Source organism: Apteryx rowi, unplaced genomic scaffold (genome assembly GCF_003343035.1).
Source record: "Apteryx rowi isolate R43461 unplaced genomic scaffold, aptRow1 scaffold_312, whole genome shotgun sequence".
Classification (NCBI taxonomy): Eukaryota; Metazoa; Chordata; class Aves; order Apterygiformes; family Apterygidae; genus Apteryx; species Apteryx rowi.
In genome coordinates, this window is record NW_020449553.1 from 205,849 (window position 1) to 230,335 (window position 24,487).

Here is a 24,487-nt window from a genome sequence, read left to right on the forward strand (position 1 = left end):
TTATTGTGGTACAGGAACTAATTCATTTTGCTAACATAGTTATACAAGTGTCACAAATGCTAATTGCACTAGTCTTTTTGGCATAAGGAAAAATCAACTTGTTTTATTTTTGTTCTAGATTTCAATGTTTGAAAAAGGAAAAGTACCAAAGATTGTCAATCTTAGGGAGATCAAAGATGACATGCAGACATTGTATATAAATACTGCAGCAGATAGTTTTGAGTTTAAGGCACATGTTGAAGGAGAAGGTATAGTGGAAGGGATCATCCGATACCATCCCTTCCTTTATGATAAAGAAACATACCCTGATGATCCATGCTTTCCGTCAAGTAAGTGAAATGTTTTGCTGCTTATTTTATTAGTGCTTCCTAAGTAGGCTGGTTTAAATATGTAATACTGCTACTTTTCTAGACACTGTGTTTGTAAATATTTCTGAGTTTCATTATCTATCGAACTTGCACAAAAGGGTTGGAGACAATTTTTCTAAGATAATAGGTTTCCTCTCTATATTAGAAATTTTGGGGAACATTGTGTTCATTTTTTATGGCAAACTCAAATTAGAGATAATCCTATTACTCTAAGAGTTTTAACGAAATAGAAACTAATGAGTGGTTAATACAACAGGAGGATGGAACAATTTAAATTGAAGTTTAAGTTGTAATCTAAACTGGGTTGTGTCAGAATAGAAAATTTCACATCCTAACATTGGCTGTTGTGGTAACTTGTTCATGTAAACCCAATCTTTGACATAATTCCCTCTGATTTCAAACTGTAAGCTCTCATGGAATGCAGTCTGATTGAAACATTTCCATCTGACTTTTAGGTCTTTGCTCCAAGAAACTAATGGAACAGCAGTAGTTTGATTCTAGAGATTATAACATCAGAATACTATACTGGACAACATTTAGAATAAGTCCTAAGTTAAAAATTTGTTTTATCCAGTCTTGCTGAATTTTCAGATGCTAGGGTTTTAAAATAATTTTGTATGTTGGTGATWTTTTTTTTCTTAACAAAACAAGTTCAGAGTTTAATTGTGACAAGATTTTAGGGTATTAGAAGAACATCAGTTGAAACTAAAGAAAAAAGTAATATTTATTCAAGTTATATTTGAAATCTGAAAATTCAGTACATTTTAGTATGATTCAATCCCTGTTTAAATTTTTTACTTAGTTATTCTGTCTGGTATTTGGAAAAAAAATCCTAAGGAAGTACAGGCTTCTAAATAAATATACCTGTCTTGATATCATGTATAATGCTATTGTGCCTAACTTAATATGCATAGGTAATCCTTCATTTTAACTATTGTTTTGTTTGGTATTACACTGGATATTTTAAGATTTTTTTTTAATGGAAACTTTCTTTTTAATCAAGAATTAAATGATGACGATGATGACGACGACTGCTTTATAGTAGAAAAGGGTGCCAGAGGGAAAAGGCCTATCTTTGAATGCTTTTGGAATGGAAGATTAATACCATACACAACTGTGGAAGAGTAAGTGATATCTGTTTCTGCAGTGTAAACTTTTTTCTCTTTTCTTTTTATAAGCAAGGTTTAATTTCTTCCTCCTTTTGTTTAAGTTTCGACTGGTGCGCTCCTCCAAAGAAGAGAGGATTGGCACCAATTGAATGCTACAACAGAATTTCTGGTGCATTATTTACCAATGATAAGTTTCAGGTCAGCACAAACAAACTCACTTTCATGGATCTGGAGCTGAAGTTAAAAGATAAGAATACTCTGTTCACAAGAATCTTCAATGGACAGGTGATCATTTTAATATTTTTTGTATTTCTTTATGGCCAAATGTAATGCATATGAAATGTTTACTCATTGGTCATTTGTTCATATCACTGAATATTATCCTGTTTCTAAAGAACTTTTACCTTGGAAACTTTTGCAGTACTTTGTAGCAGACACTTCTCTCAGTTTTAGTGGGTTGTAAAGCTGACACCTTAAAAATGAAAAATAAGATTTAGTCTTTTTTCTTGTATTTTCTTAAGCATAAACAATAATTTTATCTAGTTGTTATATGACTGTTTTTATGGAAAGACTTCATAAGAATAACTCTTATTTAAGTTAATAGTAAGTTATGTAAACTTTCTATGGCTTGAAGTATAGCTTTCCAGGAATGCTCTAGTGTTACTATTTCTGAATTGGAGAATCCAGTTTTTGAGTACAGTATCGCTGTGCTCCTATACATGTTTGTACTTCTAAAATTCAGATTTACATTTTGTAATACAGCAATAGTGTATATATGTTTTGTAATTGCTTTACAGGAACAGCGAATGAAAATTGATAGAGAATTTGCTTTGTGGCTCAAAGACTGTCATGAGAAATATGACAAACAGATAAAATTCACAGTCTTTAAAGGAATAACTACGCGTACTGATTTGCCATCCAAAAGAATGCAGAGCCCTTGGACGGTGTATTCTGCCATAGAGTGGGATGGGAAAACATACAAAACTGGACAGCTGGTAAGTTATTTGCTCACAGATGTGTTTTTTTTTTTTAATAGCGCATTTGAATCCTATAAGGCAAATACTATACTTGTGTTTGCAATACTGAAGTGATGTATAAAATTTAATTACCATATTCTTTCTACAGGTGAAAACTATTAAGACTCTCCCAATATTCTATGGAAGTATTGAGAAATTTTTTCTGTATGGAGACCATGATGGGGATATATTTGCTACTGGAGGAGAGGTTCAAATTGCTTTGGTAAGACAAATATAAAAATAGTTCGTATGCCTGTGGAATCTTTAAATTTAATCCTGGATCAGACTCCTTTGTATGTTTTTTTTAAACACATGCTGAAAATTATTTTTTGGAGCTTAGGCAGTCTAGCTTAGTTTTAATATAAATTTCATATTATAAATGATTATTCATAATCGTGGTTAATTTAAATTTGCGTATTACATACAGTATCACAGTTGGACTCACTAGTATGCTGTATGTCCCCATTCTTAACCCTGGTGTTTTCGACATATTTTAGCCCAGCGTCTGCAGAGTCACCAGGTAGCATTTGTTAGCATTTTTCTACCTATATGGTCCTTGGTAATGAGGTATTTCTTCTCTGGTGCATTATAATCTGGTTGTTTATAACTAGACTTAACTTTTTCAGGAACCTCAAGCATTGTATGCTGAAATGAAAACGATTCCGATCTCAAAACTTGACAGAACAGTGTCTGACAAAGCTGTTAAAAAATACATAGAAGATGAAATGGCAAGGTAAGCTCTAAATTGTAATGGTTTACTTGTGAAGTTCCTAATAATGGTTTTAATATTTCTTCAGGAACAAAAAGAATGTTCAGTTTTATTCCCAAGTGGAAGTGATGTCAGCTGTTTCAGTAGAAATAAAAAACTTTGAACTCTAAAAAAAGAAATCGTTCTGAATTTTTTTCCCCAAAAATAGCTTCATGTGCATTCTAGTAAAGATAAATTATGCTGTTTTTCAACTTACAGAAAAACTGTTGTTTCTCTTTTTTTAACTAGACTTCCTGACAAATTGTCAGTCACATGGCCTGAAGGGGATGAGTTATTACCAAATGAAACGAGATTTGCTGGTACACCAATAGGTATGTTTTTTCCTTCCAAATACTAAAGAGTAAAATGTCAATGTAAAATCATAYTATGTACTCCTGTTAAAAAAGAAATACGGAGAAATCACCAATCATTTATAAACTGTGTTTTAAAAGTCCATCACTTTTTCTTTTAAATACAGGAGCATTAAGAATAGAAATTTTGAATAAAAAAGGAGAAGCAATGCAAAAACTTCCAGGTACAAGCCATGGAGGCTCAAAGAAACTTCTTGTTGAACTCAAGGTTATTTTACATTGTAAGTACTTAAGTATATTTAAATTATTCTTTATTATTTTAAAGAACACATAATGTGTAATATATTTGATTAAAATTTGATAGATCTATATAACTTTAAATTTTAAGGATAATATCCTGTCAGAGCTCCATGTAGCATTCCAAAGATATGTTTCAAGAAAAATATCTCAATGCTATGTTATGACTATATCTTCCATCATGTGTAAGGAGGACTTATCAATTTCAGGCTGTCTACTTAATATGCATGCAAATATGGTTAAAAAGGATAACGGTTCTGTAATTAACATAGCAATTCACATGAATTGCATAAAACTAGAGATCAGACTTGCTTAGTATCTCACAATACTAAGTTTTAAGTCACTTCAAAATTATAAAAATCAAAGTTCATGTGAGTGTACATGTCAAATATACCTGAAATTTATAGAAACATTTCAGTCTTGTTTGCCTTGTTGCCCCCATGTACAATAGGAAAAAGTAATCCCTTTATCTGATAAGAGAGTTGTAAAAATAACTTTCTGAAGCACCAAAATTCCTGTAGTGATGTATATCAAAGGAAACCAAATGGAAGTGTCTTAGCTTCAGTGTGTAGTATGCATGTTATAAGGCTATATGTTTTAACAACATGGTATTTTAATGCTGCTTGTTGTGTGAGGGACTGTCTGCTCTGCATGCCCATTTTTCAAGGTGGGGTTCTGGGACAACAAGAGGCTGGGATTGAAAGAATATGTGCTCACATAATAAAGATTGTCAGATTGTGTTTGCGAACAATGTGGGGGACAAGTCAGTGTTTTGCAAGCAGCCTTTAACAAAGGTAGACTATCCTAACTTCAGAATGTCTAAATTTGAAGAGACATAGTGTTTTTAAYGTTGTGTTCTGTCAGCATTATTCCTAAGAGAAACAAAACTAAGTTTGTCCTTTGCTTCTGATTACCAAAAATTCTGTCTTCCAACCTTTCGTGTTTCCTGACCACTTTGATTCATTGATTGAAACTTGCTCATGAATGTTTTTATTGYCTCCTATTTTCACTTTCTTTTGTAGTCAGCTGAGGAACCACACGTGTAATCTCCCTGTTCTTCACCTTCTGGTGAACAATAAATAAGWCCTACAAGTGGCAGCTGGGGTTTGGCATACCTGTCAAACTCAAACCCCAACGCTTTCTTATAATATAAAGCTATCAGTTATACTGAAGTGGTACATTCATATGAAGGCAAAACATCTTATAACCTACACCAAGCTTATTTTCTCTTAAAAATGTAGACTACCTCATAAAATATGCTATGGGCTACAAAGAGAACTGGGCTGTGAGAAACTTCTTATCTGGGCTATGACTGAGGAGCTTTGTATAAAGTTCAGTTCAAAATTAGAGTTTGGGTTGAGAGAATGAGAAAGCAGAGGGGTGCAGGTGGAGCAGGGATAGAAAGAAGCTGCCAAAGTGGCAATGGCAAGAGAACTGGACTGTAAGAAACCTCCTGTCTGGGCAATGGTGAGGGTGCCTTGTCTTAAGGTTTGTCAGAAAATGAAGGTTAGAGTTAGGGTTGAGAGAAAAGCCAAGCATATGGGTCCAGGTGGAACAGGGGTGGAAAGGCGAAGGGCAGTATGGGCTACCAAGAGAAATGAGCTCTGAGAGACTTTTTGTCTAAGCCATGGCTGCACTGCCTTGTCTAAGTTTAAGGGGTCCAAATGGAGTGGAGCTGGGAAGGGACTGTCAAAAGGAAGTGTGGGCTGATGAAGAGAATTGGGCTGTGAGATATTTCATTTGTGGACCATGGTTAGGGTGCATTGTCTCTCAGCCTAACATTCAGGTTATGTTTAGGGTTGAAAGAAAGACGAAGCTGAGGAGCAGGTGGAGCAAGGATAGAAAGGGGCCGCTGAAGGGAGGTGTGGACTGCCAAGAGAGCTCTGCTGTGATAAATGTATTCCCCAAACCATGCCTGGGGTGCCTTGTCTAAACTTTGGCTGAAAATTGTGGTAGGGTTAGAGTTGAGAGAAAGAAAAAGCCAAGGGGTCCAGGTTGAGTGGGATCAGAGAGGGGCTACCAAGTGAAAGAGTAGGGTAGAGAGCAAGGGAATGCCGAGGGGTCCATGTAGAAGGGGGGTGGACAGTGTCTGCCAAAGGGAAGTGTGGGCTGCCAGGAGAACAGGGCAGCATTTTTTATTTCTGCCCATTATTGGGTCACTTTCTCTAAGGTTCAGCCTAAAATTAGCATTAGGGTTGATGGAAAGGGGCTGCTAGAAGGGAGTGGGCTGCCAAGAGAGCTGGGATCTGAGAAACTTTTTGTTAAAGTCATGCTTAGGTTGTTCTTGTCTAAGGTTAGACTGAAAACAGAGTTTAGGTTTGAGAGAAAAAGAAAGCTTTAGAAGTGCAGTTACTGTGGGGCCAGAAATGGGCTGCSCTCGGAGAGAGCAAGCTGCAAGGATACTGAACTGTGGGAATTTTTTGGACCATGGCTGTGGGACATTGTCTAAGATTCTGTCAAAAATGAAGGATAGGATTAGTTTTGAGAGAATGACAAAGTAGAGTGGTCCTCCTTGAATGGAGTGGGAAAGCAGCTGCCAAAGCAAAGTGGCCCAACAAAGACCCAACAGGAGAACCAGTATATCATAAACTCATCTGGGCCATACCTCGGAGGCATTAACTAGTTTTCAGGCTAAAATTAGGGTTAGGCTTCAGAAAAAGAGAAAGCCTAGTGGTCCATGTGGAGTGAGGCTGGAAAGGGGGTGCCCAGGGTAAGTGTGGGCTGCCAAGAGAAACTTCCTTTCTGTGCCATGGCTGGAGGCCCTTATCTAGGTCTCTGCCTAAAATTAGGCTTAGGGCTGAGAGAAAGAGTAAGCCAAGTAGTCTGAATGGAATGAGGCTCAAATGAGATTTGAAAGAGGCTGCAAAAGGAAAATGTGGGCTTCACTGCACTGTACTTAAGAACTGAGCACACAGTAAAGGCTTTGGATTCTCAGAACATAATGTGAGCATGACATTTGTAGGGAATTAAATTTTATTTTTTTGTAGAAGATGGAAGAGTCAGACTTCAAATTCTGTGTGTGTTTGCATGTGCAGGCCTTCTCACCTTTTGGACCTTTGGACTTTCCTCCTAAGCATGTATTCATTCTCTTTGCTCATCTGTCAGTGTATATTCTTACATGGCAAAACCTATCATTTCAGTAGATACTATGGGTAATACATTGGTCGGCACAATTCCTGTGTTCTGAAATCACTGAGTATCTTTCTGGCAAGGAAAGATCCGAAAACAAGTAAGAGTATTTCTCTGAGTATCTTTCCCTCTTTCCCTCCTCCTTCCCTTAATAGGCTCAAATCTGTGGGAAAGAACTTGATTTTCTACTCACCTTTTCTATCTCAGAAGATTCTTTTAAATCACTCCTAATTGTTCAATAAGATTGCAGGTATCCCCGTTAAAGTATTCAAGTAGGTACTATGGCAATCATGAGGCATCTTTTCAAGTTATTGAGCTTTTCAGCAAGCTGTTTTCATCACTGAAGTATTTATTTTAGAACTTAGTTGACTGTTACTCTGACCAAAGGATTATCTTGCCATTTCCCTCCTGTAAACCATCATGGGAAATGCTATTCAGAATGCTATTCTCTTTCACACACTCCCAGCATAGCATTCTCCAGTACAGGAGGGCTGTGACTATCAAAAGACACTGATTAATCTGTCATTTGAAACAAAATTAAACAGAGTTTTTTTCTCTGTTCATATGTGCCAGCGATTTGTAGTACACCACAGAAGAGACATTTAGTGAACTGTTTTTTTCAGAACATTGTGTATGGAAACTTTGTTCATATGAGGAGTAAACTCTGGTGCAGTAGTAGTCCCATGAGTAAAAGATGCCTTTTGCCTCCAGAAGAACACTTGTATCCAAAAGGTTTCAGATAGTATACATATTTTTTAAGYTGAGAGGTGAGAATTTTCTTGTGCTTCTGTGTCAGAAAAAAACAACTAAATTTCAACAATTCAACCACAGGTTTGCATTTTTGACAAACCAGTGTGTATGAAAACTTTTGTTTCTTCTGCTCTTTCTGGTGCACATAGTTTGCACCAAGAGTAGTCTTCTGTATCTCAGTGATTATAGGAAAACTGTGGTAATATCTTTGAATTGTATAGATGTCTGTGAATTGGATTCTGGACATTTTATATTTGTGTGGAAACTTCAGGAAAAGAACATGGCATTTGGGAAGTCCTAATACTCCACTGATCACTGCTAATACGAAGTGTTTGTAGGAAGGGCTTTCCCCTCTGTCAGAGGAAAAAAATGGAGACACAGTCAAGGCAGATCAGATTTTTGGATGTGGTTCCACTGAAATAATTTGATCTGTTGTTCCAATAGAATGTTGGGACGTTTGCTCATCGTACAGACCCCGACAACAATGTTGGACGTATCTGACAGCTTTTTCGCACAATACTGCTCTTTCGGAACAGAATATTAGAATGTAACAGCCTTGCCCTTAAGAACCGCTTTTTTTTTTTTTTTTTTTTTTTTACATTTGTTCTCTCCATAGACCCCATTTGTTTTACTGTCATCTTTTTCATTATCCCCATGCACAGAAATATTAGAATTTCTTCACTTACTATAGATAAATTTGACCCCTTGTATTATTATCTATAATGGGGCAGAAGAAGAAGAATGGTGAAATGTCTTGTCAAAGTGTTTCTTCTGCAGTGTGCATTTTGCATAATATAGAGAGACTGTCAGTTTAACTTGGTGGTAGTTGACACTTCAGTAGGAAAATTGCTACTCACTTGAGAAGTTTTCAGTGTTAGTAACTACCAAAGGAAAAAAAACATACCAATATGGAAAACTCTCTTTCTATATAGAAGTTTTCTTTCTATAAAACACTATTAAAACTTATTTTCATAACCCACTACTTCCAGAATTACACATTCAAAGAAATACACTTAACAAAGCTGACAGGTGTTGCTTTATGTTATATATGGAATTTGGTGCAAGAACAGGATGTGAAATTACACTTGTTTGTACTTACCTACAGAACAAAGTATATCTTTTACTGTGTTTCTTTTTATTCTGTATAGTCTTGTTGCAGTCACATTCTGTATATATTCTAAATTGTATTTTGAAAAACAAATATATTCATGTTTCCTGAGAAGTTTTAACAATAAATGTCATTCCTGCAGGTTGTAGCACCAGTCACAAAAAATTGCCCCAGAGTTTCAACATATTCCCTTTTGGATGTGCCTTTGTGCTGCAGAAGTGTTTGTAAAGACAGATAAAATAAAGTGGAACAAAAAAGGAAATGTTCTTTTTTTCCTCGATTATATGTTCAGTCAACTTCAGTTTTTTACCATTGCTCCCATTTAGGCTAATTTATGATTGTTATTTGTGAAGTTGGTCAGTCGCCAGTATGGAGTTCATGGCCTACAGTGCTCAGACTTACTAGGGAAACATAATATAACCAAAGAGCTAATTCAGCTTTACAAAGCTGCTGCTTTAATTTTAATGTGTCTGAGGCTAGCAATTTGTAATTAGTATGGGAATTAGATTTTTTTTTTTTTTTTTAGCTGTGATCAGTGTGATTACTTGTGAAACAGAATTTATATTTGTGAGATTTAGAAGTGACATGCATTATTTTTACATTTAATTGGAGTAATGATACTTGAAAAAATGAAGAATTATGGTATAAAATCTAAAAATATGAACTAATTGTTTGTTTGTTTGTTTAAGCACCTTCTGGGAATAAAGAAATAATTTCTCATATCAGTCAGCATGGAGGCAAATGGCCGTACTGGTTTAAAAAAATGGGTGAGTTCACTTGTGCAATATTTTCAGTTTATTTATAATTCTGCTCTTTTATTTCTAAATGTATTTGTATTTCTGTTTAGAAAATCTTCAGAAACTTGGGAACTACACCTTGAAGCTGCAAGTAGTATTGAATGAAAGTAATGCAGACACTTATGCAGGAAGGCCTCTGCCATCTAAAATATTTAAATTTACTATCATAGGTAAGATAAATTCCAGTCATGCCAGTTTTATTTTAATTTTGGTGGGTTTGATTCATCGTGTATCAAAATAAATCATGTTTTAGTGAGAGGTAGCTTTCAACCTTGATAAAGTAATACTTGTATGTCAAATATGAAGTAGATTCAAGAGAAAGGGGTTTTTTTTKGGGGGGGGGGTTGTCTGGTTGGTTTTGATCTTGCCAATAGCAGTCATGTTGGTCCTGCTATACGGTCAGTTTCATAAAAAAGGTAAAATGTTAATAGAATCAAAAGCTTTTCCAGAGGAGAACTTTCCTAATGTGCTTAGCAAAAACAAACAAACAAACAAACAAACAAACTTACTCAAGCCTTAACTTAATTAGAATCATCCTCTGTCTCATGCCATTGGCATCAGTATTCTTTCATAAAACTAATATTCATTAAGTCAGCTTTCATGCATATCCCATACAGAGAAATGAATTCATTCAAAAGCAGGTTAAGCATTTAAAATATGTATGTTGAGATTGAAGTCCTTTTTTTAATTAAAAGAAAAATCTTATGCAAAACAGTAAGTACTTGTTCAATTATAATGGGTGTGTATCTATGGATTAACCATCAGAAAATATTAATTGGAATACTAGAATTAAAATAATCCCTTTCAATATGTCTGATGTTACTCTCCCTTGCCATACACTCTGCGATATATGTATATCTCAGATATAGATATAGATATATATATCATATACAAGGGAGAGTAACATCAGACATATATAGATATAGATATGGCCTAAAATAGCATATGACTGTTCATCTCTTCCCAAGATAATTATTAGATTCTAATTTTAGTGACACTGTTGAATACTGTAAGATATACAATGTACAGTTATGTCATGTGTTTGGTACTGCATTGCTAGTCCTGTTTCTCTCATCCCCTTAAGATGTTAATTTTATTTCCTAATTCTTTTGTGTGCATTTATCTGTTGGTGGCAGCTCAGTTTGTTTATAAGCCTTTCTCTGAAGCAGTTTTATTCCTTTTTACTGAAGAGACTTCATTTTCAGGAAAAATAGGCATATATTTATGAAAAAGGGTAAAGCTGTAAATTACATTCAAGTTGCACTTTCTGTCCAGAAATATGAAAAACAATCCATTTTTAAATTATAAAGGAATATGTTATATCACATTTCATAGGATTTAAAGATTTTTTTTTGTATGTTGTGATTTTGTACATCATGATTCATCTTAAAGAAAATCTATAGTTATGCACCTGCTAAACTAGATTCAATTTGCAAATACATATGCTGACTACAGATCATACCTCTCCAGATGTGTCTTATAACCAAAGCTATCCTTTATGTAAGTRGGCTTACATATAGAAATGAAAAGATTTGTGGCCTACTTGCACAGAAGGATGGATCTTCTCTTGTCTCAATCTCTGTTTTGAAAGGAAGAGTTTTCTTTGGCCCTTCTGCCACTAAGTGATATTGTTGCCTTTTTCTGAATTAGAAAAAAACAAGCCTAACTTTTTTCTGCAAGGAGAAAAAAAGACAAAAAATACCAGTTTCCTTTGTATTTAATATTAAAATACTTATTTCCAGTGCAGGTTCAGGAGGTAAAGCTGACATCTGTTTCTAGAAAATGTGGAAAGAATAGAAGCTTTCAGTAGCCTCCTTTCCAAAAAATAAGAGGCTCTGCATACAAACCCTTTAGGCAGAAAACAGTTCTTTGTAGCATTTTCTTCTAAAAGCTTCTGCAGAACAACAGAAATATTCTTATATGATGAAGCAGAAATGTTTGGCCTTACTTGAAAAGAGTAATAATTTAAATATATGTCTAAAAAACTGACATTCAGGTCTCAGGATTTTTCTTCTCTTAGAACTTCACTGAAGTACCTTTTTTCTCTAAATAAATACATAAATGAACCTTTTCTCCCTCTTCTTTATTTCTGTTCATCAAAGTAAAAGTAGAACCTTTAAAGTTGTAAAGTTATATTCTGTATTTTAAAATTTCTCTTGCAATAGYATTGTGGCTGCCCCCAGCATGGTGGACTGCAATTAAATAGGTTTCTTTGGCTATAAAAATTCATGACAAGTCTGCCTGGAAACGAATGTGTACTCTGAAAATCTGATGAAGTAATAATTTGGTACTTTTAATACAAGGGATTCCAAAAGCACCTTTTGCTATCTATTGCTGCATTTTTGCCTCATTAGTCAGGAAGTGATTTGATGCTTATAATGATCATCAGTCTTGAAAAGTGAATATTTCAAGTCTCAATTTTTTTCTATATTTTGTCTCAGAGACAGCTGTAAATGTTATTTTTCATCATTCCAAAATGTTCCAAAACATAAAACAATGTCTGTATGACCTTTTATGTATATAGATTCTAAAAATCCCAAACAGAAGAATTAAAATCTAAACTGAAATCAACAACTTTTTCATCTGAGAAACAATTTATTTGATTTCTTTGACAACTGGTTGTTGTTCAGTGTTTATGGTTCTTCCTGGTAAGCTACAAAATAGTCAAAAATGCCAGTTAAACCTGAACAACCTAAGTTAAAAATTCTTAGGCTATGTTCTTTTAATTCAGACATAWGTCCTTTTGGTGATTATTCAGTTTGACAGTGCAGAAGTTCTTAACTGTTATTTTGCCTGTCCATTTTATAGTTTTATCACTCACTTGTAAGCTTTAATAAAGCTGTAAACACTTAGATGTTGAGGCCTTCTTTTTTTGTTATTGTTAAAATAATTCTGGCTAATAAAATATAAGAATTTCCCTTTCCCAAGGATTTTTCATATCTCTGGTGCAAAAGAAATTTGTTGATAATCACACCTGCAGGTATTCAAAGTAGTTGTTAATTTGAGTCCAAAATAATTTGATAGGACATTTATCAACCACTTAGGTCAGCATTATATTACTCCTTTTCTCAGTTGCCACTTGGCCCAGAAAGTTTGATTCCACCAAACATTACTGTGATTTGTACTGCTCAGGCAAATGATGGCAATCATGATGTCATCTCATTTTTGAGTGCCTAATTGGAGGCAGTTTAATGGAGCCAGATTTCACAGAGAAGATGCACCCAGACTTCTTTTGCAAATAATGTTTATTCATCCTTGTGTCTCAAATTTGGGATAGTTGTAGAGTAAGAATATTTTATTGCATGCATGATTTTTTTTAAGAGAGTTAGAGCAACAAAATGTCTAAGAAAAGCTGTCCTCAAGGATTTGTCCGTTTTCAGGTGCTATGTTGATATTGATGCTCCAGAAGTTTGGGCTGTACTGTTATGTTTTTTATGCCATAAGCTTCTGCCACTATGTTTTAACTCTTACTTTTATATTATATAAGCTGAAAAAGATGATCAATCAATAAACCATGATTTTGGTTACAAAAGTAATTATGAACAGCCTACTTACTTTGAGGCTGGAAACTGCTTGACTAAACTGCTGCCTTAAGTAAGCCAATGAGCACATAAAATTCCTTCTAAAAATGTATTATTCTTTTCTCTTAGAGGGCAAACCAGAGAAATTTTCAGTGGGTCTTTTGGAGCTTCCTTTTCGAGTTGGAGTACCTTTTAATATTCCTTTGGAATTGCAGGATGAGTTTGGTCATGCAACACAGTTGACAACTGATATTAAGCCAATTCTTGAAGCTAGGTAATTCAACCATCTCATTTTTGTCCTTACTTCTTGTAACATTAATATAGTAATTCTTCAGTTTTTTTCTCTTGAGTCATGTACTGGATACTTTTAGTATGAATTATCTGGCATTTTTGCAGTAGCTTCCATGGGAATATCTGAAAGTATCTTATATCTATTTTAGGTGAGAATTAAAATGCTCTGTTTATTTTTAAATTGATTTTGTTTAATGTATTTTTCTAGTGGCTTGACATTACAGTATGAAGAAATAACTACAGGAACAAATTGCATCATTAAGGGTGTCACTGCTAAAGGCTGTATAAATAGTTACCAGGGCAAGGTAGGCTAATGGATTTAAACTTGAAGTAACATATTAAAAAAAACAAAACAACTGAATAATTTTCATGTAAAATGGATTGTCACATAGTGTTACCTTTGTTTGCTCTATGTTACTGGCTACAGCTTGGGATGCTTTCAAATGATATCTTATGGTTTTAATTTACCTGGAACAATTTGTTACCTCTCCTACAGCCACACTCTGTTAGCTGATGGAGCTGGGGGGAAAATGAGCACACGTGCATGTGTGTGGTAGAGTGTACCAAGCATACAAAGTCAGCTGGTTTGAACTGCTGTTGAAATTGTTTTAAGCCAAATCACCCTGGTGACTTTTACACTGAAGCAGCATTGGGAGAACTGAAATCTTTCATTCTGAYAGTTGAGATGATGAGTAGTAATAGCCAATGTAATTGGTAACTAGTTGAGCCTCTTGATGTTTCCAAAGTGTTGGTTTCACCTCTGTAGCAAATATATGTCTATTAAGTTGTCATCCAAATCTGGCCTTTTACTAATGGATTCTCAGCACCTATTCAAGCTGTTAACTATGGAGACAAATAGATAAACAATGTGATCTGAATTAATGCTTTTGATAAAGGCAGATGTGAAGAATTTCAAAAATAATTTTAGAAACATGTATATTTATACAGTATTCTACATTCTTGATTAGATCCTAATCTTTCATCTAGTCTTGAAGCCTAGCATAGTAAAGACAAAGCTAGGAACTGAGGTAGCTGAAGATACTAATGTATTGTTGATGAGAAAAAAGCAAATAAGTTTGCCGGTGAAAAGGTGTATGAAGAGCTGTATTTACCTGCTGATTGAAAACTGGAGGGTGTTGAATGTAATAAGCTTTGTAGATAAAGCTCAGCATGTAAGGAGAAGGGTAAGAGTAATGACAGAAGACAGGGAAACAGAGAGAATAGAAGCAAAAATGCTAGGCTGTAGCAAAATATAAATTTGGTGAGGGGCAAGACCATTAGTCATTTAAGGAATTTGCAGGACAGAAATAATCCCATAATAATGGAAAAGAAGGGATGTTGTTTTCTTGTGTTGTTTAACTGGATAAACTGTAGGGGGCAATACAGGAACTGTATTGTCTAACTTATATGACAAAAAAGGACTGTAAAAGATGGTAACGAAAAATAATGGGGAAAAGCAGGATGGTGGGGAAACACCAGAGAAAGAAATTTTCAACATCTTGATTTTGAAATAGTAGCAGAAAAGCTAAAATACCTCTGAGAAACAGCTAGTAATAAGATGCTGGAAAGAATTTAAAAGGAGAAAGTAAATGAAAGAACAAGAAGGAAGAAATGAAATATATTTTTGAGAAAGGAGGAAGGAAAAAATGTTGAAGGAGTAAGCATGCAAAATGGGAAGAGAATCTTGATAGAGATAGAAAATAGAGAAGATCATAGTTGTCTGTGTCAGAAGCACTGATAGAGAGGAAAGGGAAGCAGATTTCATCTAGTTCATTAGTAACTGACTTGATTCCATCCAAACCATTTAAGACTATGTTTTGTTTGGGGTGGGGGGAATGAAAGAGAAAGTTGGAAGAGAGCTATATGAGTAATATCAAGACCACTCCCTTACAGGATTTTGAATACAGTGAGGAGAAGGGTGAAGAAGGGAGATTAAAAAGGAAAATAATATTCACGTTTATTCTTCTTTTCCTTTTAAAATACTATAGTAGACATAGAAGCATACTTGATGGCAAAAGGAAAGGAGATAAAGGGATCATGAAGGATAAGGGAGAAGAACTTCCCTAGAGGACACAATTGCTGAAAGATTAAAAGGAATGAAGTTAAAGGTATAAACTGATGATTTAGAGGCAGAAAGTAGAAGACAGTATTAAGTCAAAAATGAGTATTGCAGAAAAAGAGTTGAAACTAAGAGAAGGGGATCATAGAAGAAGGAGCGTCTATTGCATGAATGCAAAGCTTGAGTGAATGAACTACTGAAGAATTCGACTTACCAACATTGAACTTCAGCTATCCTAGTTTCCTATTTTTTATTGCCTACTTTTTTTTTTTTTGCAGTCTCCCAACATGTAACTTAAGTCTCTCTTGCCTTCCCCCTTCCTCATCTCAGTGTTCACCATTTGGTTTAATGGGGTTGCAGGTGGCACATGGTGCTTGGCTTGCAGACAGACCAGTGTGGTAGGCCAGCCATCAGCTGAGGAGCTCACTTGCTTGATGGGACCAGTTAGAGCTGTGAAGCTGTGGCCCAGGCCTCATTGCACATTCTGCTTCTCTTTCCCAGCAAACCAGAAGAATTGCTGAATTGCTTTCATCCAGGGGTGTTAATGTTGCACACCTTGTTAAGCACGGCAAGGGCATAGGCCAGGGATGGCTCATGAAATGAAAACTTTCCAGAAGCTGCTTTTAATGGTTTCAGAAACTTGTAGTTTAACATGCAAACCCTGAACTGAATATCTTTGGGCATAATAACATGAAAATTTTGATTTTAGTGCAGGAAAAAAATTGGTTTATGTAGTAGTGTAGGAAAAACTTGGTTAGGCTTCTGAAATTTCACATATATATGGATTGACATGACTATGTGAGATAATTTATCTATAATCTACTTTTGTTTAAGGTTAATATTTAAAATATTCTTTTTATTAGAACTTTAATCTGAAGGTTACTCTTCCTGGTTTGAAAGAAGACACACAAATTTGTAAAATAAGATTGCAGCCTGGTAAGTATCTTAAAAATATTTTGTGATTTTCTGTTGAACTTTTTTCTGACCCTATTAATAAGTGTTTCTTCTCCAAAAAAAATAAAATATTTRTTGAGGCAGAAGAAGGGATATTCCAACTCATCCAAGTGGTGACTGAAACTAAATAAAGCTGAGGACACATCACTCTTTGCAGGAATAATATCAGCTCGAACAGTCTAGTCTTGTCCATTATTCTAGCAGCTGGAAATGGTCTGTTCATTGAGATAAATTTTTTACTTCATTTTTTTGATGGCTTTGAATGTTCTTCAGCCCAGTACCATGAAATGAATGATCCTTTTATCATCTGAATTTTCTGAAGCTTTTTGGTCCATTAACCTCTACTAAACTGTGTTAACCTGCTGTCCTTGTAGAAGACATCTTGTGAATCAACAAGTTCTTATTCAATTTTTTACCTGAACAAAAAGGGCATGCTTTGGCAGTTAGAGCGATGTCTGAAATTTAAAGCATTACATGTTGAATTTGTCATTATGTTACATAATGCAAGAGAGGAATACAGGAGTCTGTAGGCACACTATCCTTACCAGAATTTTATGTTTTGTGGATGTCTTGATATTGAGGAGTTCCTTATATGTTTAACACCTCAAACAATTTCACTTCTAATCACCCTTCAGGCCCTTCAGGAAAAGATGCTAATTCTTATTATCCCTCATTATCTGCGGTTTTCTGGATTTGGTAGATATGGTATAGTGTGAAGGGAAAACTCTTAGATTTTGCCTTTCAGATTACTAAACCTTCCCAACTTTAGGCTTTCCTGTCTCATTTGGGGGTGAATTTGTGTACTTCTAGGCTTTAACAAAGGAGTTCACAATTTGTTCTGTTATTCTTTACGTTTTGGGGGGGGTTAAGCTATGTTTAGAAAACAAGGTGAAACAGTCTGACTTCAGACAGATTTTACTGTGTATTGATTGCTTAATTCTTACCTTGGACTGAAGGCATCTTCATCCTTATTAGATATTAGAATCTTTGGATTTTGGTAGTCTAGAGAGGCTTCAGGACCTCTTTCTTCTCATTGAGCTTATTCTTGGCTTTTAAAGTTGTTTTTCAAGGAAGGAGTGAATAAAAGCTGTTTCAGTCATTCCTGTTCTTCAAGCAATAAGGTTGAAATGGAAGTTTTAAATGAATGATGCGTAAAGGTTGTTTCTAGAAAATGGCCTTTTTTGTTGTTGTTTCTTCAAAACGTCTGTCTTCTGATAGTAGTCTCTGACTTCCTGCTAACTTTTTTAAAATTAATAATTATACATTACAGAGAGTAGGTTTATTTTAATAGCTTTCACTTTACTATCTGTATAATACAATCAAAATTAGCTTTTGCTTTTCTTTGCATGCAAGTTTTAACTGTGATGCTGCACATTATGATTGATAACATATGTGAACATTAATATCTTTGTTTTTTATATGTCAGGAGAAAACTTCAAATTTATTCATGATGTAACTGCTTCTGTGTAATATGTAGATAGCATTATATCATGTTTTTACATCCTGTACCTGATGAAATTCATCATATTTGTCTAACTATTCTGTACTGAATTCATTCAAAAGAGTAGCAGGTGATATATATATCGAGGGACAGAATGTGTCTAGAACTTCTGAGCATAAACCAATACCCCTGAATTGTGCCAAGTTGTTCGTTACCACACTTGGTAACTTGGCATTTCAAATTCACTTTTCAGGAAAACAAAAACTGAAATCCACTATCTTATAAGTTATCTAAAATATAACCACAGTTCTGTAATTGTCCATTTTCACAGGTCCTCCTCGTCAATTGAAAGTAAAGCCAGATTCTGAAATTCTAAAGATTGAAAATGGCACAGCTTTCCCCTTCCAGGTTGAAGTATTGGATGAATCAGGAAATATAACAGCACAGCCAAAGTTGATAGTTCATTGTAAGGTAAACTGCATTATGTTATGTGTTACAGGGATTTTGATATTTGGTTTTAAAAGGGCTGGGGAAAGAGACTATTTTGACATTTAGACAGAATTTGTTATCTTTATTAGTGCTTTTAAGATTCTGAGGTTTGACAGCTATAACTGTGACTCCCTTGCCTAATCTACTATGAGTCATTCAGCATCAGAATTATAAGAACCTAGCCTTAGAAATAGAAGAGAAAATGAAGAGAAAATATTTAGCTACAATTCTAAGATATTTTAGATTGTATTTTTATATGCAATACTAAAATTTGTTCAGAAAAAAAATTCAGGCAACATGCTTTAAAGTTCCCTAAAAATGAAATGCAGGTTTAATGCCTAAAAATGAATAAAGACTATTGTAAGTACTCAGCTAAGCTCAGAAGGGAATGCATATGTTACCGTGGCTTTTAGAAGCAAGTCTTTTGCCCTTTTGGACATGGTTTTATTCATACAAAGTGTATTTTCTGATTATAGCAAAATCAGTCTTCCAGCAAGGATAGATACACAATCAGAAAAGGTTTTCCCAGTGCAAACAGTATCTGCATTCCATTTACAAGTTATCTATTTGAGTACCTTTTCTTCCTGTAGACTGTGTCTGCAGGAGTGTTAGGACATGTTGAACTTTATATTTAATTTCTGTTTTAATGTGTGTATTTTAGAAAATTGATAAAAAGGTTTATTTTAACAGCTTGATTAAACTCATTGCCAAAATGGGAGAAGAGACTAGTGTGTATGTATTAACATCTCTTATCACCTGAAAAAGCAGGTGTTGATATTGCAGGCTTCTTGAAAACAGAATTCTTTCAAATTTATCTGTAAATAATCCTATATATCTTTGGAGTTGCATAAATAATTATTTCTGGAAAAATCCTAGTAGTCTTCAAAAAATTTGAAGTTTAATTTTACATTTTAAATAGTTTTTAGGTGCTTCAAACCTTCCTGTGTATGCTGTGGACTGCAGTAATGCAGGAACAAACATTTTAACTGGTCCAGTTATACATGTGCAGAATATAAAGAAAGACCAGATGCTCAAAGCAAGGATTGAAATACTTGTAAGTACTGATCGGGATGTTTGGATGAATGAAAAATTGGAAACACAGTTTAGTATACYGTCTTGTTAGTGAACCAAAGTCTTTTATGAAGTATGTTAATAAATCAATGTTTTAGGTATAATCAGCCTGAGAATCAGCTGGCTGCCCTGTTCCTCTTTAGGAAACCATAAAAAGGCAACTTTCCATCTTTTCTTTACCCATCACCCTGTGTTTCTGAAATTCCTTAAGTGTTTCTGGGAATTTACATTCTTTTTTTTTCCTCCCTGCATCCTTCTGACAACTTGCTTCCTTTCATAAACATGTAGAGCCAGAATAGGCATGGCAACATGTTCTCCAAAAACTATAGCTAGCTTCAATTCCAGCATCCTTTAAAAAATTGCAAGCATTCTGGCTTATCCTTTGGATTTACTTTTGACAGGTCAGACTCCAACTTTATACTTGGACACCTGGTCACACCCGATAATCCAGAGTAATACCATAGATCACAGTAGACTATTGGATGGAGGAGTATAGGCTTCACCTACTTGAGATATATGTGTATATTTAATGTCTTAATTATGTCTTCTTTTTGTTTCCCCATGCATAGAGTTGTAAAGATGTGCTACCAGTGGAAAAGATTATTAAACTTCTTCCTAGCAGTCATGTTGCAAGATTGCAAGTCTTAAGTATGGATGGACAAAAAGCTATTCAGATTAAACATCAGGATGAAATTAATTGGGTTGCTGGAGATGTCATGCACAACCTTATATTTCAGATGTACGATGAAGGAGAAAGGGAGATACACATAACTCCAGCTGTGGCAGAAAAAATTAAGGCAAGTATTTCTAAATAAACAATAGTATAATATTGGAGGTGGAGGGTGCAATGTGTTTCTAGCAAAAGGTTGATTCTCTAAAATCTGTAGACATCACAGTACCATTCCAAATGATGTTCCTCAAGACTGTACAAATAAACATGTGAACATTACCCTCTGCTTAAAAATTTTAAAAGATCAATTTATTAAAATTGTGTCCCTAATGAGATAAGGGCGTTTAATAAAATGTTAAAAAATGCCTCAGGGCAATATAATGAAAAGCAGGTTTAGCAATTTCCAGCTCTTCTAAATACAATAAAGTAATTCCTACGTAGTTATGATTCTTCAGATATGGGACTTTCCCAACATTTAGAAACCTTGAACAGGTGTGTTCCTTCATGAAGATTTCATTATCTGTCTTATCACTCTGTCTATGTGCAGATGTGGAGCCTGATACCAAGGCAGAGCTCCACCAAATATGATACATTTTTTCTTCTAATATTTTTCTCTATTAGATCTTTGCTAATGCATAAAGATGCAGTGAGGGAAACTCAGTGTGTGTTTTGGGTTTGTTTAGAGTAAGTTTCTGTATTTGGGCAATTATCGTTGGTTACTGTTGGAAAAAGCTCAGGCTTTCATTGAAAGCTTCTATTGTATTATGCTTCGGCATGTTTTGAATGACCGTAGATGTGTTGTGTAGCTAGTGATTAATAATTTTAGCATTTGATTAATTTAAGAAATTTTTATTTTAGGTTAACTGGACACCCAAAATTAACAGAGACAATTTGATTCAGGGTTTATTACCTGATGTGAAAGTACCAACATCAGTAAAAGATGTACGTTACTGTCTTATTACTTATCTTGATGATCACGTGTCTTTGGAGAGTGCATTTACTGTCAGGTTTGTCCATTTGAAACACACTTTGTGAAAGATATTGTTAGCAAAGGATTGTAGAATTGTGCTTTGGGRAAAAAAAAATCTTTCTACAAAAGCTGAAATAATGAAGTCAGTTGGCAAAAGAGCCAGGAGTATGTAGGGAGGGTTGGTTTGTTTTTTCTTTAAAGGCAAAATGTGATTAGAGATGAGAACATTATGTATGTGAAGAACTCCCATCATGATATGTTTGTATCTAGCCCTATAATTACATTTGTAAATGTGCATAAACTGAAGAATACTGCCATCTTTGAAAACTTTTCATAAACCTTTAAGCTTATAGGATTACCAGTCTTATTGAGGAGTCAGGTCACTGATTACTAAAGAGAAATAATACTATAAATATAAAGCAAATTGTTACAGCTTTCAAGGGATATTGCTTTGTAGCTAAAGATAGGATTTTTCTAGCCAAATGCAGAAGTCTGTATCTGATAGGAAGTAGAATAGGGGATTTATTATTGACTGTTTTATAGGGTTTTTTTAATCAATAAAAAGGAGTCTCAGACTAGGGAACTCCTTTTTAGAGGTTATTCTGCTATAGTTGCCATAAAAATTAACTGGGAGGTCATTCTCACGTGGTTGTTAAAGTTATCAACATAATTCTTAACCTTGAACACACTAAAGGAGTCAAAAWTATTGTGCCAGATAACTCTTAGATCTCAATTAACTCTTAGATCTAAGGCAGCCAGGACACAGAGGATGTTAACTTTCATCAAGTAAACAGAAGAAAAGGCTGAGATGGTTTAAAAGCACCCTGAAAAATATTTTGGAGAGACTAGTGTTAGGGATAATTTAGGCTGATCACTTCTGCTTTATTGTAGCAAAAGGGGAAATGGAAATTGATTTTTTTTTTTACATTTGTTTATTATTTCTATAATGCTTTGTTTTGTTTTGGAGAGGGGACACTAAATTTTTAATCTATATTAGCTATAATTAGATTCTTAAGAATTTGGCAAATGTTTTTCTTAACAAGAYTATGATACCTCCGTACATGTGTATCAGGATTAATGTTATTATAATCATTTTTACATTAAAATATACATTTTAATATGTAGACAATAGTATGTTACCTTGGCTTAAAGGTGTTGGAGATGTTTTTCAAGATTTAAAACAGTACAGACCTGAATTCTGCTTTGTTATCTGTCTATGACTCTGATCTGYGTTAAATATTGGTAGCAAGTTATTAGAGAAAAAATGATAAAGTCCCATAACACCACTGTGTTTCATTATGCAAGCAGTCTCTGATAAGCTCCACCTGCTAAGACTGAGGTGAAGGCTACTAGGTAACATGTATGCACATGAGACTTGATCCTCTAAATATATGCAAGGATAAAATTATGAAAAATTTCAGTTGCAAATGAATGATAACTACTGCATGCTTTGTTATATCTGCTAATGTGTTTTAAGTGATTAGCTTCATGAAAATGTTTATAAATCAATTTTCGTATGTTAACTTAGACCACTTCCTGATGAACCCAAACACATTAAATGTAAATTGAAAGGACCAAACACATTGCAGATGGGYGAAGAGCTAAAAAGTGAAATTGGTGAGTATTTGCATATCCTTCGCTTTGTTGCAAGATATGTTTCTGTTTCTCTGCACTTTGTTAGACTGTTATGTATACCAATGTCATCAAGAGTGAATTATCTTCTGCTTTTATAAAATAAAAAGAATTTACATTCCCACTCATGGAATGATCATCAGACTTCTGTAATCATCATTTTAYGGTTCTTTAGTTAACTCCCTAGTATGATCCGCCTCTAAATTTGTATATTGGGACATTCCTCCCACTGGAGTTCAAATTGTTAACAAGATTTTGTTAAGGTTGGGCATTCTGAAACCTTAAAGGTCAGAAGAGCATTCAGATAATTTCAAGAGCTTGATCTTCCAAGTGATACATTTTTAAGTTAAGGCTTCAACGTAAGAAGTCGTCATGGTAGGGATCAGTCTTCTCATTCTCCCTTGGTTTCTGTATATGGTTGCWGTTTGGACATGTGGTCAATGAAGTCGAACATTGACTATTAGACTTTTCCAGGCACTGTGAGAATAAAAATGTTTCAGTATTGGCAATTTTTTTTTGTTTTGGTATTTATGCCTGTTGGTGAAAAATTACATATTTTTTCTTCTTCGGGTAGCGTGCAATGTTTTTCCTACTCTGAATGTGTCAATTACTTCTAATAAGCATGAGATATTTAGGTGACTTCTAGAAATTAGAAATACTTAGATATTTTGGGGCATAAAAGGCTTGTGTGTTGAGTGAAGAAAGGCGCATAGGACAGACTGTATCTAAGAGGTTGTGAAACAGCCTCTTTGTAGCAAGAAAAAGTCTTTTTATTCACAAAGTGGAAGCACAAAGTTTTGTGTGATATGACTATATACATGTACTTTTTATGATTCCCTGATCATGTAAATTTTCTCCATATTGTGTGTAKGTTGTGTACATTTATATTCTGTATCTTGTGTAATGTTTCATTRAAGCAGCTAATAGGATATTCATCTTACTAATCGTTTTAATAATCAACTTCTTTTTAAACAGATGTCATGATTACAGATCAGTATGGAAACCAGGTTCAGACAGTGACATCCTCTTGTGTGAATTCTCTGGGAGTTTCTGGGCCTGGACTTGATAAATCAAATTTGAAAATAACTTGGCAGGTATTTCATAATTATTTCTAAGATGTCATATAGTTTATTTCTTTATGGCCTTAATTGTCTTAATTTTCACACAGAATTGAACCAAACCCGTTGAAAGATAGTCTAATTAAACACTAGTTGGTAAGCTATGAGAAGTAGAATTTTAAAGCATTAAAATCATGTGATCCTGTTCTAAGGTATACAACAGTATCTGTTAAAAACTTTATCACTGCTGCAGCTATACAGTATGGGTGCAGGCTCACTTTATATGTCACACTTTAGCCAGGCTTGCTTTGTTTTACCTCYGTTCTTCTCTATGTTTTATTCTAGCTGCTTTTTAAATGTTCTGTTCTTATTTATGGTGGTATAGTTGATTTTATGATGTTTTGAAGCAGCATGGGGAGTTATAGATGTTATTGTCTGCATTAGTTTAATTTAATTTAAAATGTGGTCTATACGTTTTAAAATATGATGCTGCATTTAAATAAGTAAAATTTCCTATATGATGAAAAATAGATTTCTGAGAAATGTGTAACTTTGAAATTGATCACTTCTTGCACAAGAAGTCCTTTCAAATTAGAAAAAGGACTAAAAATTGTAGTTTATTTTTTAGTTCACTGTCTCACAGTAAAAATAGCAAATAGATYCCAGTATGCATAAATAATAAAAATACTGTATTGAAA

At 34.4% G+C, this 24,487-nt stretch overlaps 1 protein-coding gene across 7 annotated transcripts in view; it reads left to right on the top strand.

Annotated features, from left to right (window-relative positions):
- SMCHD1 (structural maintenance of chromosomes flexible hinge domain containing 1) overlaps positions 1-24,487 on the top strand; it is a 77,609-nt gene that overhangs the window by 17,079 nt on the left and 36,043 nt on the right. For 6 of the 7 annotated variants that reach the window (XR_003254335.1, XM_026070555.1, XM_026070556.1 and 3 more), the window contains 19 exons: positions 119-329; positions 1,372-1,492; positions 1,579-1,762; positions 2,275-2,472; positions 2,603-2,716; positions 3,120-3,226; positions 3,491-3,573; positions 3,720-3,833; positions 9,526-9,603; positions 9,684-9,803; positions 13,284-13,428; positions 13,654-13,750; positions 16,368-16,440; positions 18,231-18,370; positions 19,308-19,442; positions 20,029-20,256; positions 20,988-21,136; positions 22,628-22,716; positions 23,707-23,825. Coding sequence is in view for 6 of the 7 variants with exons in the window: in XM_026070555.1 (XP_025926340.1) it covers positions 119-329; positions 1,372-1,492; positions 1,579-1,762; positions 2,275-2,472; positions 2,603-2,716; positions 3,120-3,226; positions 3,491-3,573; positions 3,720-3,833; positions 9,526-9,603; positions 9,684-9,803; positions 13,284-13,428; positions 13,654-13,750; positions 16,368-16,440; positions 18,231-18,370; positions 19,308-19,442; positions 20,029-20,256; positions 20,988-21,136; positions 22,628-22,716; positions 23,707-23,825 (2,505 nt within the window). In the remaining variant the exon portion in view is untranslated. The remainder of the gene's footprint in view (positions 1-118; positions 330-1,371; positions 1,493-1,578; positions 1,763-2,274; positions 2,473-2,602; positions 2,717-3,119; positions 3,227-3,490; positions 3,574-3,719; positions 3,834-9,525; positions 9,604-9,683; positions 9,804-13,283; positions 13,429-13,653; positions 13,751-16,367; positions 16,441-18,230; positions 18,371-19,307; positions 19,443-20,028; positions 20,257-20,987; positions 21,137-22,627; positions 22,717-23,706; positions 23,826-24,487) is intronic. The other variant, XM_026070558.1, reaches the window with a different exon arrangement.